The following is a 16803-nucleotide window of genomic DNA, read 5'->3' on the forward strand; positions in this document are numbered from 1 at the left end:
CTACTACCAAATATGAACAGGCCCACACCCACATGCAATAAACAAAATAAAATAAAAACTTCTGTAGGCACTGTATTTTTCTGGGAAACTACTGTTGATGAAATTATATTAAGCACAAAGAGCCTTAAAAATAATCATCTGGAATCCATGACATTCCAGATTTCATCTGAAAGAACTGCATAAATAAAAGAGGTGTCTCCTCTAACGTGTACAACCCATCACTGATGACAGGTACATTTCCTGCTTGTCAGAATGTGGCAAAAGTTATAGCAATCTTTAAGAAAAGTGATAAAAATAATGTGGAAAATTACAGATCTGTATCATTGCTACCTATGTTTGGTGAACTTCTGGTGAGTAATTTATCAGAGAATAATAAACTTTTTGGAAAAGAACCAAATCCTCTCAGATGCTCAGTATAGCTTCAGGAAAAATAAATCCACAAAAACAGGAATATATGAGTACATACATTCCACCTAGACAAAAACAAAAAGTAGTTGGGATCTTTCTAGATTTGTCAAAGGCATTTGACGTCATACACCACAATATTCTACTTAAACTGCAGTCATATGGCACCAGAGGCATTCATCTGAACTGGTTCAGATCATATATCTCAATCAGGAAATAAAAAATTGCAGTAACAGAAAATGATCATGGACATACTGAAACTTAGTATTCTGACAAAGGCAATATTGCACAAGGTGTGCTCCAAGACTCAATATTTGGACCAATTCTGTTTCTTCTTTATATTAACAACTTACCGTTTAACATCAGCACCACTACCAGTACACTCTATGCAGATGACACCAGTACCTTTGAATATCACCAGAAATGGCCATGGGCTGCAAGAGGCCATAAAGTGCAGATGAGCTGGGTGATTGGTTTGACAGAAGTAATCTGATAGTCAATACAAAGAAAACAATCTTCCTAAACTTCCACCTGAGAAGCATAAAACTTAAGCCCATGTGGAACTAAATGGTTCTGCAATATCGGCCACATCAGAAACAAGATTTTTTAAGTCTGTGAATCCAGGACAACATAAAGTGGGAAACACACATCAGCAAAATGAACAGTAAGCTGAACCAATTTTGCTGTGCCTTACATATCCTCACATCCTGCACAAGTGCAGAAACCGCTCGCACTGCATGCTATGTGCAATTTCATAGTGTAATGCAGTATGGTATCCTATTCCTGAGGGACTCCACACAGCAGACATTCCGCTCACCTGGAGGAGAGCTGTAAGAATAATGAACAGGGCAAAGCCAACTGACAACTGTGGACTTCTCTCCCAAAGTTCACTCACTCTTCCGGTTGGCAGTCTCTACATATCAGAAACATGTAAGTTTGTAAGCAATAATACTACCAAATTCAACAAAAATGTGAATGAACATGGTACAAGACAACATGTTCAAAATATGTGTGCCTCCACCTTCAAAAACTCACCATTCAACAAATGCACCCAACTACACAACTGCCACCAGAAATATGGGACAGTAAGTCTCCGTCTTCATTTTATACGACTCTGAAAATCTTCCTACTTGATCATTGCTTTACACAGAATCTGAATTTTTGCCACGTATGAGTGAAAAGAAATATGAAATCAACTGCAGCAGTGGATTTAAGAAGTAAACATTAATGTAAAATAATTGTGTGTGTATACCATTTAAAATAAGCAAATTGTGTGCTCTACTTTAATTGTGCCAACCAGGTATGAATTTTGTATGCATATCAGAAAGAAATGGAACTAAAATAATTAATAACTATTTAAAATAATGTTTGTACATTCCCATCAAATCACATCATGCTATGAATTGTCCAACATGAATTTTGTGTGTGTGTGTGTGTGTGTGTGTGTGTGTGTGTGTGTCTTGTACAAAAATGATTCAAAGGACAAACAAATAAAAGCTTAAAACTGGCAGTATTTATAACAAATAACAATGCACTTGCTAATCTTGATAAGCACTGGCTATCAGTGTCTCCAAGCTGGCTGACAGTTTGTGAGAACAAGTAAAACAATATTAATACAACTAATAGTGGCGAATCAGTGAATAAAAGGTTGAAACATTTTCTCCTTAGACACACAGTGGGCAAAACATTGACAGGTGTTACTAAAGTTTTAGTTAACGGCTTTTCCCCTAGGCTGTTTAAAAATTGTTGGAAAAATTCGGTAATCAAATCTTGCAAGTCGCTTCTTGCATATTAACAACACAGAAAGGTCTATGAATAAAGTAATGAAAAGGTATTCTTTGGTGCTAACTGAACTTACCAGAAGCTCAGTGATAAATGGACGAGCGATTGTTTTGTGTGGGAAGTGGTATGTCCAGAGACTTACTATGTGGTTCATTTTACGAGACCTGATAGCACATTGAGTCTATTCAAGGTGGAAATAGCCACTTCTGTGCCATCAAATGTGGGGAGGAGGTTCCAAAAGCTGAACAAAGATTATAGAAATGGCCCTTTGCCTTGACAAGACTTGGGCCTGGCCTGAGCAGTAGTTACTTTGCTCATACTAGCCCTGTATTCATGCAAAGTTCAGAGGATACCAGCAGAGAGGAGCAAAAAACCAAAGCACACGATCTCTGAAGCCCAACTTCTTTATCATAGGAACAAGGAAGTTAACCGACAAGTTATAAATCTGACATACAACACTAGAAACTGGGAGACATTACACGAAACAATCCATTGGTAAGGAAAATTTGTGCAGAAATTTTGTTGTGATACCCCAAAGATGAAGATCTAGTAGCAGTATATCAACAAAAATTCTGACCTCAATTCTTGCTTTAGGAATCCTAATAACCTGTAACCCAATACAAAGGAATCAAATTATTTATAGTGACATTGTTAGATAAAACATTCCTGCATGTATAATTAAGAGGCAGTGATCATTTTCTCACTGCACAGAAAAACTGGTAAATAGAAACATCTGCCTGAAACTGTAGCGGAGCTCACTCTTATTTCTATCCATTATATTTTTTCCATGGGCTGATGTGGTCTGCCTGTAAGTATAGAAGGCAAAAGTGGATTATTTTCTTTAAAATAATTACCTGTACATGATATGTACCGATGTAAATGTTTTCACTTAACACACCTTGATGTTCCACATCCAGGTAATGTGCCACAGCAACATTTGTAACGGTATGGCCTACCACATCTGTGCATTTATTGTGTGTGGATTAAGTTATACTTTCGCAAGAGAATGAGGTACACAGGAGTGACCACAATATTGCCTCTCCTCCGCTGGGAGACAACTGTGTCACCTGAATAGGTTTACAATGACACGATTTTTTCGAATAACTTCGCCCGCAAGTGATGTTTTTTTTTTTTTTTTTGTTTTTTAAAGAAAGAGAAAATTCCAGCTACTAACGTATTTTGATGTCACACAGAAGGTGATCTGTAACTGCAACTCTCTTGTAAACGGTAGTGTCACTTGTCCATTGCTTACATGCAACATTAAAGATCCAACTGCAAGAATTTATTGTACTGCGCATACATTTTCCAAACTGAATGCACTACGACAAAGTCAGACCCTTTAGTGATAACCTCATCAACCCCTCGAACACGTCTACTTCCTGGTCTGTAACACGGTCAGCCAGCATATTTGCAGACTTCTCCATAAAGAAAGCGTCTGACATCCAACCACTACAGACCCTCACAAGTCACAACGAAACAAACAATTTAACTATCCACTATCCAGTAACTACCCAGCAGACGACTCTCCCGCTACTTTCAGGTCAGTTCGATTTTTACCCGCCGATCGATATCTCGCCATACTTCGCAAACGCTCGACTATTTCAGCTTGACGTCATTTCCTTAACTCGTTAGGGTGTAAACAAGCTCTTCCTAAACAAGCTCACCCATGTAAATAAAGGTACAGCCGTGTGTTAAGGGAAAGAGCGATGCGTTTGCCCGTAGGCAACTGTCTCGACAGTTGGCAGCGGCTTCCAGTAAATTCAAAGTTGTGCGCACTGTTTGCAATGGAGGACAACAGGACATAAATCGCGATGGAGAGTAGTGTGTGGCTTTGAATAGTTGTTGCACCTATATCTATTTCCCAATATTATTTAAATAAGACTGTTCAATGAACGCAGTGTTATTTTCCGATAGTATCAGTTTGGTCACTTTTGTAGATATTTTTTTCTGGGCTGGGCGGATGGCGTGTTTTCATTTGTTCTATTGCTTATGTCGAGGGATTTTTATCGCAAGCAATTGTTGATGCGTAAGAGTGGTGTTCAGAAAGAGGTGTGCGAGTGCGTTGTTTCTCTGCATTAGTGTCGGCAACATATGTGAACAATGTACACGAGCAGCGGCATCATGTTAACAGCGCTCCACGCTGCTGTAGGTGCCGGCAACTTGGAAGATGTCATGGAAATGTTGGCGAAAGGAGCTGACGCCGAAGCCGCAGATGCCTTCAAGGTACGACCGCTCCATATTGCTGCGAAGAAAGGCCATTTGGACATTGTTAAAGCGCTTATCGCCCGGGGCTGTAATGTAAATGCACGGGCGTCTTGTCATTATCCATTGTCCGAGGAGATGGAGCGGGACATCACGCCGTTACATTTAGCAGCTGATAATGCTGACTCGAATCTCGCGCTCACTTTGATCGCTGCTGGTGCTAATGTGAACGCCAAGAGTAGCTCTAGCATGTTTCCACTGCATCTGGCAGCAAAGCACGGCCATTTGTCCGTAGTGAAGGCACTTGTTGCTGCGAATGCAGACGTGAATGCCGAGGACAATATAAAAGGCACACCATTGTTTTTCGCTGTGGTGCAGAATTTTGAAGACGTAGCCAAATTTCTTGTACAAAACGGTGCTGTTGTAAATGCCAGAAATTCAGACTGTAACACACCATTGCATTTCGCAGCAGAAAAGGGGAATGTCCACATAACGAAGTTCCTGATCCAGAACAAGGCCACGATTAATGCAAAGAACCTGGAAGGCTTCACACCATTGCATGTGGCTATCCAAAACAGACAAGCCGCAGTAACCCAGGTTTTGATTAACAGTGGCGCAGATGTCAACGCGAAAGACGTTGACGGATGGACTCCTTTGCACAGTTCAGCTCAAAGTGGATACCCAGCGGAAACTGCTAGACTTCTGATTGCGAAAGGTGCTAGCGTCAATGCGAGGGATCGGAGTGGAGTAACACCCTTGAGCGTTGCTGCTGAACAAGATTTCGCCGATGTAGTAAACATCCTGATCAAAAACAAAGCAGACGTTAATGCCACTGAGGAGCGAACGTGGACGCCATTGCATAGCGCAGCTTACGCCGACAGCTTGGATTCTGTAAAACTTCTGATCAGCGGTGGTGCTGTAGTTGATGCAAGGGCTCACAGGCATATTACACCATTGCATTTCGCAGCAGACTTCTGGCACACCGAAGTAGTTAAATACCTTTTGGCGAGAGGTGCCAAAGTTAATGCAACTGACAACACAGACTGGACGCCACTTCACTTTGCAACAGATGAGGGAACCCAGGTCGTCCTGAAAAAGTCCGGACATTCGGATGCACAGGCGCTGAACTCGAAACTTAGTAGTGTGAAAGCTCTCATTGAAAACGGAGCAGATGTAAATGCAAAGGGAAGTAACGATGAAACAGCTCTGCACCTAGCTGTAAAGTATGGTGATTCAGCAGTTGCTAGAATCTTGTTAGAGAATGGTGCTTATTATGATGTGAAGCCGCATCCCTACTTTGATAACATTACCGTTCCAGAGTGTGATGTCGAAAGGAATGAGAATATAAATGCTTTACTGCGATCTATTGAAAAGCTGTTCCAAGCTGTGAAAAGAGCTAAGTGTGCTGAAATTGAAAAATATGTGCAAGAAGGGGCACCTGTTAACAGCAGAAGCATCAAGTATGAAACACCGCTTGTGTATGCATCTTGGAAAGGCCATTTACCTGTTGTTAATGTTTTGCTTAAAAATGGGGCCAGTATTAATTTGAGCAACAGTAATGGCATTACTCCACTGCATTATGCAGCAAAATTTGGGCATCATGAAATATTGTCTACACTATTGCAACATGGTGCAGTATACAATGCAAGAACGAAAACAGGTAAAAAAACACCATTACATTTTGCCCAAGAAGGAGGGAAAAAAGAAGTTGCAGATACTCTAAAACGGATTGAACGATTATTTATTAGAATAAAGAAAAAGGATAACACAGTGATAAAAGAATTAAACGAATTAAAGGACATAAAATATTCTGAATTTCTTGCCATAAAAAAGTGCAAAAATGTAAATAAGGAAACTCTGGCACAAATAGCTTCAAGAAATGGATATGATGAACTTTGTCAATTGTTTTGTAATTTGTAATAGGATAGAGTACTTGTTTATTACTCATTTATGTTAATGAATGGTTTGATAAAAGTAGTTCAAGTTACATGAAATGAAATTGATTTTCTGAGATTTTGTACACTGTCAGAGGATAATTTAGTGTTGCTGTAATCAGAAAAAGTACCCGTCATCAACTGTCACAGCTGATAAAATTGATTCACAGTGTAATGATAAATCTGTGTACATTTGAGCTGTTTAAATGGTTATCTTTTACTTCATTCTAATGATGTTTCAATGACAAACAGTTAAATTGTGTCTACTCATCTGACATTGTTTACTAGGCTGCTCTGAGTACCCCTAGGCAGCAGAATTCGTGTTGCTCTTTATTTTAGAGGCTCAGTCTATACTTATGTGTAAATTTTCATAATATACATGTTTTTACCAGGGAACTGATATAGCCTAATCTTGTCTGATACGTCCATACATATTTCATATTCTCTCTCACTCCACTGTTACATAACAATGTGAGATTCTGTGCAGGTATATAGTTGATATGTATATGCCATACAAACCCTATCATTTTCATTTTATAATAATTCAATAAAGTCTTTCAATAATTGTTGTAAAATTCTTGTTACTTTTGTGTTTTATGTTCTGTGGGGAATCTGTTTCAAATAGGAACACTTTAGCCTTCAGACTATGCAGAAGCTATTGCCTTTTAGTAATAGCACAGCCTGAAGGATGTCATACCACAAAAGCAAGTAAATAAAATAGGCCTGTATGTTTCGAATAATAAATAAAAAGTATGGCAACTTGAAGTAGTCGATTGAAAAATGAATTTGTACTTGGGCAATGCGTTATCATCAATTACTTGTGCTTGCAAAATTGTAGACCTATTGACAACATAAAATATGGTGAAAGTAGCAAATGACATCAGAGTACATAACTTGCTCACACACATACACGATGAACAAACAAACAGCCCCTGTTACATTAGAAACGGGTACAGTGCCAAAATTATACAAATTGGAATAATGATTACAGTACAGATAACAGCAGTAACAATTAAAATTGAAATGGAAAAGAAATGACAGATACAATTGGAAACTTAGTGGAGTGCATCAAGGAAAACTGATTGATGATTGTTTTCAGCTCACACCTGTTTACAGTTCCAACCTACAGGCCAACTCCCAAATATTTTAGGAACTATTTTTTGAGGAATACACATGGTTTTTATTTACTAATTGCCTGTAGTGGTGAACATGGGTTGTATGTGTAAGTGGCACATTTATTTCATTTTTGCCAATGTATAAAGCCAATTAGGGTATTCTTCTTTGCACCTAAGGTTGCTACCAGATATGCAAACATTTCAGCAATAAATCAAATCAATATTCAACAAATAGGCACCAAATACTAATCCCAACACCAAATGCTTTTCATTATTTTTTTTTTAACTTAATACTAGGGTCAAAGAGTTATAGTGCACATAAATATCACACCTTTAAAGAATAGCATGGAAAAAGTCTATTTTTCAACATTTTTCATAAAAAATCTGAATGATGTATTCTACTTTTTTTACATTGTATCAACTTAGTGGCTTACAGATGTCTGTAGTTCAACTCATTAGTAAATAGTAGAAGTCTGAAAATAGGGAAATTGATGCCAGACTAATGACTGGGTACTCACCCTTGAGTCTTCAAACCTGAATTTATCAAAAATGGTTGGTTAGGACAGTGCTACTGGGCAGTTTTACTATTAAGACTTGTAGATATCCATGCACCAAATATGACAATTCTGAGAAGGTCACATTATACCCCCTGTGAGATTACACAGAATAAGACATAATGGAGTTTTCTCTACAGCTTTTCCTCCAAATCAGGTAGAGTTTTGTCTTTCTGGCACAAGATACTGTTAAGTGTAGGCATAATCTTTGCTTTCGTTCCATTTTTCCTTGTATAATTTTAGAGAAACAGACATGCATAGGAATAAATTGAGAAAAAATTACACTTGTCACCTACAATGTTTGCATTATATTTACATTTCCAGTACTCTTACTACTTTTCCTTAACTGCACTACTGAGTTCTTTACGTTTCTATTGAACAATATTTCCCTTTTGTAAAATTTACTGTGTTTCACCTGGGTCAAACCACTGAAATGCTGCAATATTTCAACGAGTGGTCACTCCAAGTTTCTTCACACACAGATGGCTCTACCTAGCTTGAAACTTGAGCTTAATCTTAATTCAGCTTACCAGAAAAGTTAAAATTGCATTTAAGTTTATAGAGTACTGATTTCAGCTGTTATGGACAACTTTCTTAAGATCTGTTGGATTGGTGAATAAGTTCATAGTAGTTTTCCATAAGTGTAATAAACGTAACAGATGACTGTAGTCATCAATAATATATTCTCCTTCGCTATTTACAACACTCTGCCAATTCTTAGGTAACTTTTTGATTCTGTGAATGTAGAAATTGTGCGGTTTTCAGCCCAAGACTCATTGAGCTATTTTTGGAGTGCATTTTCATCTGGAAAGGAAGTTCCTTGGAGGCTGTTTGATAGAGAGCAGAAAAGATGAAAATCTGAGCGCCCAAGATCGAGTGAATACGGAGTGTGTGGAATGACTTCCCAGCCCAACTCCTGTGTAATGTTTTTTGTGAGCCTAGCTGAATGCTGGTGGGTGTTATCATGGAGTGGCATCACTTCACACAGTCTTCGTTGGCTTTGCTCTGTTATTGCATTTTAAAGATCTTTCAGTAGTTGACAGTAAATGTCAGCAGTGATGAGTACACCTCAGGGAAGCAATTCTTAATACACCATACTGTGACTCTCCCACCAGATGTATAATGTTATCCTTTGTGGATGTGCCAGGTCTTTGTGTGGGGAGTTGCTGCTTTGTTTGGGCTCAGCCATTCCTTTCTTTGTCTTATGTTGACATAAAGACACCATTTCTTGTCACCAGTAACAGTACAGGATAGGAATGGTTGGTGTTGTTCACAAGCCGATTGATGATGAGGAAGCAGAGGTGCACATATTGCCACACACTGACTTTAGTGATTATGGCTTAGAGTATGCGATACCAATACACCCGATTTTTTGACATCCTCCACTGCATGCAAATGTTGCATGATGGTGGAATGATCACTTTTGTCAGTTCTCAAGTACACTGACATAGATCATTGTGGATTAATATGTTTAAATGAACTTTTTCGAATCCCAAAGATCTTCCTGAACATGGAGAGTCACTAATGTCAAAACGATCCTCCTTAAAACAAGAAAAACAATTTATTGTCATTCTCTATTCAGTGGCATTATCCCCACAGACAGCACAATTGTTTCTGGCTGCCTCCACTGTTGTCACCCCCTCTGTCAAACTGAAGCAGAACAAAAATGTTCTGATTTTTCCACCCAGCACTCCATTCTGTAGCAGCCAGAGCCAGAGCTCCACTAACTATCTCAAAATGATGGTATGTCAGCTCAAATAGCAACAGTGAACTATAAATAAAAAATGACAATTGATAAATGAATCCACAGCAATTAGAATACCAATATGCAAAACAAAAGTGCTACGAATTTATGCAATAACCTAATATTAGCCAGAAACATTTGTGCTGTGTATGGGGATAATACCATTGGATAGAACAGGGCAAGAAAATAACTTTCGCATTTCATGAAGTATCATTGTGACAGTGGCTCTCCACATTCAGGAAGACTTCCGGGGTTTGATGAAGATCATTGAAACGCTTTAATCTACAATGATCTACATCAGTGTACTTTAGAACTGTAATCATTCCACCAATGTGCAACATTTGCATGAAGCGGGGAAGGTTCAAAAATTAGGTATATGAGTACTGCATACTCTAAGCAAAAATCACAAAAATCAGTGGATGGCCTTATGTGCTTCTCTGCTTGCTCATCATCAGTTGGCTCATGAACAACAATGATCATTCCTATCCTGTATTGTTACTGGTGACAAGAAATGGTGTCTTTATGTTAACATGAGGTAAAGAAAGAAATAGTTGAGCCCAAAACAAATAGCAACTCCCTGTCCAAAGATCCGTGTGTGTCCACAAGAGATAATATTACCGGACAGAGTAGTATACGACAAATTGTTTCCCTGTGTTGTGACCATCACTACTGACATATTTGTCAACAAATCATACATTTTACAGATGCATCACAAGAATGATGACCAGAAAGAGTGCATGAAGTGATGCTACTCCACGATAATGCCCACCACATTCTGCTGGACTGACGAGAAACAGTATACAGAAGTTAGGTTAGGAAGTCATTCACTTGATCTTGTGTCCTCAGATTTTCACCTTTTCCATTGTGTATTGAAAAGCCTTCAAGGATCTTCATTTCTGAATGAAAATGAGCTCCAAACATGGCTTGATGAGTTCTGTGCCACAAGACCACATGTTTTCTACAGTTACAGAAACGAAAAGTTACTACACTGTTGCCAGACTGTTGTAAATAGGAAGTAGAACATAATATTGATGACTGAAGTCTGTAATGTGAATCTGTTGTGTTTATTAAACGTACGGAAAAACAATACATAGTTATTCACCCACCTCATATATGCTGCACAGGAGGACCATACATTTTTCTTGTATGATCTGGCATATTTTACTGTCATTTGACCAACATATTTACAAAATAATTTACACTCAAATTGCTGAAAGTGTTTTAGTTAAAGAACACCTTGTCAGTGGCTGTTGCACTCTGATCTTCAGTTTACACTGGAAACATTACTCTGGGAAATAGTAAAAAAACTGGACAATTATAGATGTCACTGATCAGTACGAAAAGGGAAAAAATTAAGATAGGCCCTATCTTCAAGTAAGGTCATCATTTACATCTTCTTCTATTTAGCAGCACAATTTAAGCTCCAGAACTTTTTTGTTATGGAAAGTAACAGGAACTGTAGATGAAAACGTCAAAAAGTTGACATACTGTTGCTATTTTCATCTGATTTTCTCTTATGGTATCATATTGTTGATAACTCACCTCTGACGGAACACAGAACCATCTGTAGACAGATTTTTAAACAACTGGGTGTACTGACAGCAGTATGTTAACTCCCTTATGTAATTTTCTTGTCAACAATCAGTGGCAGTTAAAAAAAAGTGACATGCATAAATATAATACTAGAAGGAAAAGTGACTTATACTATTTTTCATTTGGTTTTAATATGACACATAAAGAAGAGAGGTATTCAGCCATGAAAGTTTTTGACCACCTACCCTGCACAGTAAAGAATTTAATAGGTAATAAAATTATCTTCAAAGATAAACTGAAATCATATCTGCTTGACAGCTCTTACAGCGTAGGAGAATTCCTGAATGTATAATCAGTGTGATTTCTTGCCTGAGTCTGCACACACACACACACACACACACACACACACACACACACACACACACACACACACACAGAGAGAGAGAGAGAGAGAGAGAGAGAGAGAGAGAGAGAGAGAGAGAGTGTGTGTGTGTGTGTGTGTGTGTGTGTGTGTGTGTTTTTTTTTCCTGCACCCTCCCACCACCACCTACTCCAGTCCTGTAACCCGGAAGGTGTACACAATCAAAGGCAGAGCCACGTGTGAAAGTACCCACGTGATCTACCAACTGACCTGCCTACACTGTGATGCATTCTATGTGGGAATGACGAGCAACAAACTGTCAGTTCGCATGAATGGGCACAGGCAGACAGTGTTTGTTGGTAATGAGGATCACCCTGTGGCTAAACATGCCTCGGTGTACGGCCAGCACATCTTGGCGCAGTGTTACACCGTCCAGGTCATCTGGATACTTCCCACCAGCACCAACCTATCCAAACTCCGGAGATGGGAACTTGCTCTTCAATATATCCGTTCTTCCCGTTATCCACCAGGCCTCAATCTCCGCTAATTTCAAGTTGCCGCCACTCATACCTCACCTGTCATTCAACAACATCTTTGCCTCTGCACTTCTGCCTCGACTGACATCTCTGCCCAAACTCTTTGTCTTTAAATATGTCTGCTTGTGTCTGTATATGTGTGGATGGATATGTGTGTGTGTGTGTGTGTGTGCAAGTGTATACCCGTCCCTTTTTCCCCCTAAGGTAAGTCTTTCCGCTCCCGGGACTGGAATGACTCCTTACCCTCCCCCTTAAAACCCACATCCTTTCGTCTTTCCCTCTCCTTCCCTCTTTCCTGATGAGGCAACAGTTTGTTGCGAAAACTTGAATTTTGTGTGTATGTTTGTGTTTGTTTGTGTGTCTGTCGACCTGCCAGCACTTTCATTTGGTAAGTCACATCATCTTTGTTTTTGTGACTTACCTTAGGGGGAAAAAGGGATGGGTATACACTCGCGCACACACACACACATCCATCCACACATATATATATGTGTGGATGGATATGTGTGTGTGTGTGTGAGTGTATACCCGTCCCTTTTTCCCCCTAAGGTAAGTCTTTCCGCTCCCGGGACTGGAATGACTCCTTACCCTCTCCCTTAAAACCCACATCCTTTCGTCTTTCCCTCTCCTTTCCTCTTTCCTGATGAGGCAACAGTTTGTTGCGAAAGCTTGAATTTTGTGTGTATGTTTGTGTTCGTTTGTGTGTCTGTCGACCTGCCAGCACTTTCATTTGGTAAGTCACATCATCTTTGTTTTTAGGTATATTTTTCCTACGTGGAATGTTTCCTTCTATTATAACTATACATATACATATATATATTGTTGATGAACGCCTTAATGGCCAAAAGCTTTATTTGTGACAATCTTTGTGTTCCTATCTGCAACTCAGCATCTCCACTATATGGTGAGTAGCAACTTTCCTCTTCATAGTATTGTTACATTCCATCCCGGATTTTCCATTGTTTGAATGTATAACTGCAGTATATTTGCAGCTACAGTGTATGAGCTGCACTTGGGGGTGGGGATTTTTTTTTTTTTTTTTGGGGGGGGGGGGAGGTGATGGGGGGTAACAGGACAGAGGAATGGGAGACTTTCAGGAAGAGGATGTGGGTGCAATGGTTTAGCAGAGATGGAGGTCAGGAGGATTACAGGAGAAAAGGCTGTGTTGCAGGGATAAGTCCCATCTGCGTAGCTCAGAAAAGCTGGTGGTAGAGGTAGGGATCTAGAATCAAGGGTTAAGGAGCAAACATGGAACTTAAGCATGTTGCGCTCAGCAGGGTGTTCTGCCACTGGGTGATCAGCGCTGTTCCTGGGCACTGTTTTGTGGTGGCCATTCATTCTAGTAGACAGCTGGTTGGTGCTCTTGCTCACACGAAAGGTTGTACAGAAATTGTAGTAGAGGTGGTATATGACATGGCTGGTTTCATAGGTTGGTGTCTGTTGGGATAGGAGAAGCCTGTACAGGACTAGAGTAGGATGTTCCAGGTCGATGAATCAGTTATGTTTTACATATGGGTCTTCCATGGGGATATGACCCCACTGGCAATGGTTTGCGTGTGGGGGTGGCATAGGATGAGACCAGGATGTTGTGTAGGTTGGGTGGATGTCAGAATACCACTTTAGGAGGGATGGGAAAGACATGGTTTAGTTGCTCCAGTCTGGGATGATACTGGGTGACAAGGGGGATGCTCCTTTGCGTCTGGTTCTTGGGATTAGTGGAAGTATTAGGGCTGTGTAAAGAAAATCTGTTTGCAGCCTATGTTTTCTGCATAGTGTGTGTCTGTGAAGGACTTTCTGAGACTTTCAGCACACAGGGCAAGAGAAGTCTTGTCAATGCAGATATGCCATCCATGGGTGATCAGACTAAGGGGAAATTATGTTTTAATAATAGTACGCCATTGTGGAGAGAGAGAGAGAGAGAGACTGAATTGGATGTAATTAAGTATAATTAATGAAATATGTTCATGTCCTTCTTGCGATCTTATCATCTTAGTTTTCTTTTTGTTGACTTTTATTCTGTACTCTTATAGTCCTCCTCCAAATCTGGGTAGTGTTCCTTGAAGAGAGATTGTTGTATCTGCAAGCAGTACCATCTCGTCAGGTGAAAGACAACAGCCCTTTTGTTACTCCTCTTCCAATTTCTAACAGGTGTGTCATACTCTTTCTTAGCTTCACAATTGCTTTCTGCTTTGTTTGTAACTGCCTAATTACTCTTGTGTCCTTCCAGTTCACCTTCTTCAATTTTAGAATTTCTATCATCTCATGCCATTTCACTCAGTCAAAGGCTTCTCCTAAGTCTTTTCCGCTTTCTACTACATCTTTCAACACTCATTCTAATTAGTCCAAGGCAGCTCTTGTACCTCTGCCTTTTCTGAAACTGAGTAGCTCTTCCACTATGTTTTCTTCCATTATATGTACCAATCTATGATTCAGTGTGTGCAACATAATTTTGGCAGCATGAGAGGTTATTATTATTGATTTGTATTGTGCGCATTTCTTGGTACTTTATTTCTTTTGGATTTGAGCTATGACAGTCTTCTGACTATGTACCAGTTCATATATTACAATGCATAAAGTTATAATTTCTGCTAAGCCATTTGCAATAATTTTGTAGGCAGACCATCCAATCCAGCAGATTTATAGCACTTCATATCGTTTACAGCCAGTTTTACCTCAGAGGTCAGAACAGAAACTCCTTTTTCCTCTGCTTCTACCTTATCTTTCATTTCAATGGTTAGATCTGATTTCTCCTTTGCTTTGTATAGGTCGTCCATGCACCTCTTCCATCTCTTTCTTATTTCTTCTTCTGTGTAAAGTATCTTATCATTTTCATCATCAGTTTCTCTTCCCCGACAGTTCATTGTCCATTTATCCAATTGTAGCCCCCCTCCCGTCTCACTCTGCTAGGTCACCAGCACATGTAACCACTCATGGCAGTTTCCTATTAAGTGGGTCATTTTGCCTTTTTCTCCAGGCCTTCTACATCATCAATTTCTTTTTAATCACCACTCTCTTGCTTTTTCTGTCTCTCTTCTGAACTGATCATTTTATCTTTTGTAAATTATCACAGTGTTCTTCTTATAGGGTAACCACAACTGTATGTATAATAATATACCTTGACAATAATTCGCCGTGTTCAGCTGTATGATACTTATTAATCATAATTTACCATGCATGATTCAGAGAATATGTTTAAGCCGTAGTCAAGACATGAGATGCCATTCCACGTAAAAAAATTATTGTGGTATCCTGTTGTTTCATTAGCATCATGCTAAAAGAATGCAGTTATATTGTATCTGTTCTTGTTTGTACTGTGTCCAGTAAAAGTGCAATTTAAAGGTTCTAAGGTAACCACTTTGTGATGAGCATATTGAGCATATTGTAATTATTCTGTATCAAAAACCATTAGAAAAATATAAATACAATGTATCTGGTCAGACTGATGAGTTTTGTACATATTAATTTTGTAATTAGAAATTCTCTGATTACTTATCTATCTTCTTACATTTACATTCACATCTATACTCTGCAAGCCATTGTGAGGTCCATGGCAGAGGGAACATCCCATTGTACCATTTATTAGGATATCTTCCTGTGCCATTCACATGTGGAGCACGGGAAAAACAATTGTTTGAATGCATTTTTTCTTCAAGCATCTGTAAATGTATGTGGAATGGAATCATCGTCAGCTTATGATCTGGCCCAATGCAGTTTGCAACTTTGGATCAAGTTTTGAACTCTGCTACTTACTTGAAGAAAGATTTAATTATTTTTACAGCAACCAAACATTGTGCGCCATTAGCTGGAAAAGATCACTATGCATAGCAGTACCATGTACATTCCACCACCATTTGATGTTTTTGTGTGACATATTTAAGCCAATAATTAACCACCACTTGATTCAGTTTGAGAAATATGTTTTTAAATAATAATAATAATACTAATAATAACAATAATAATAATTGGAATAATAATATCAGTTTTAAAATCTCACACACATGATCGAATGGAATGTATAAAGTATAATAAAAAATGACCATTTCATCAGCCTGGGGACCCTGCAAATTGTATACAGTTGTAGAAAATTAAATGAAAAATCCCTTCATAGTGATTGTGTAAATATGTATTGTATGTTTGTGATTCTTTTGTTATACTTGTATTAGCACTGAAGTCTAGTATTACCAACTGAGTCCAGTTAATGTACAAGGACAAAAAGTTTTCCATAGCTGAAGACTTCATGGTGGAGCCAGCAAAAGTTAACAAAGTTTCGTCATACTTACTACTGGGATCTGGTAGATTGTACCAAGTAAAAATTAATCTAATCATTCAGAATTCAACCTGTTGGGTAGGTATTTGGTAGAATAGTAGAAATACAAACTTCTTTTTTAAATTGCCGTACCATGTGAGCTTGGACACTATGAGGTCAGATGCTGCTTTTTCTTACTAATGTATTTTAGCAGTCTTATTTAAAACAACTAGATCTGAACATTATTATTAATTATCAGTTGTAACACTGTGTTAGTTATATTTTTCAGTTTCTTTTGAGAATTTTTGATTGTTGTGTTAAAAATAGACAAGTCAAAATGGCTATTATCAGACAACTGCTGAGAATGTTGAGTGGACCACACAGAGTACTG

At 38.7% G+C, this 16803-nt stretch overlaps 1 protein-coding gene across 7 annotated transcripts in view; it reads left to right on the top strand.

Annotated features, from left to right (window-relative positions):
• Positions 1 to 3839: 3839 nt before the first annotated feature.
• LOC126161702 (uncharacterized) overlaps positions 3840 to 16803 on the top strand; it is a 508112-nt gene continuing 495148 nt past the window's right edge. For 6 of the 7 annotated variants that reach the window (XM_049917723.1, XM_049917726.1, XM_049917722.1 and 3 more), the window contains exon 1: positions 3840 to 4410. In XM_049917723.1, the coding sequence (XP_049773680.1) occupies positions 4288 to 4410 (123 nt within the window). In that variant the 5' untranslated portion in view covers positions 3840 to 4287. The remainder of the gene's footprint in view (positions 4411 to 16803) is intronic. The other variant, XM_049917720.1, reaches the window with a different exon arrangement.

The sequence above is a fragment of the Schistocerca cancellata genome, chromosome 2, assembly GCF_023864275.1.
Source record: "Schistocerca cancellata isolate TAMUIC-IGC-003103 chromosome 2, iqSchCanc2.1, whole genome shotgun sequence".
Lineage (NCBI taxonomy): Eukaryota > Metazoa > Arthropoda > Insecta > Orthoptera > Acrididae > Schistocerca > Schistocerca cancellata.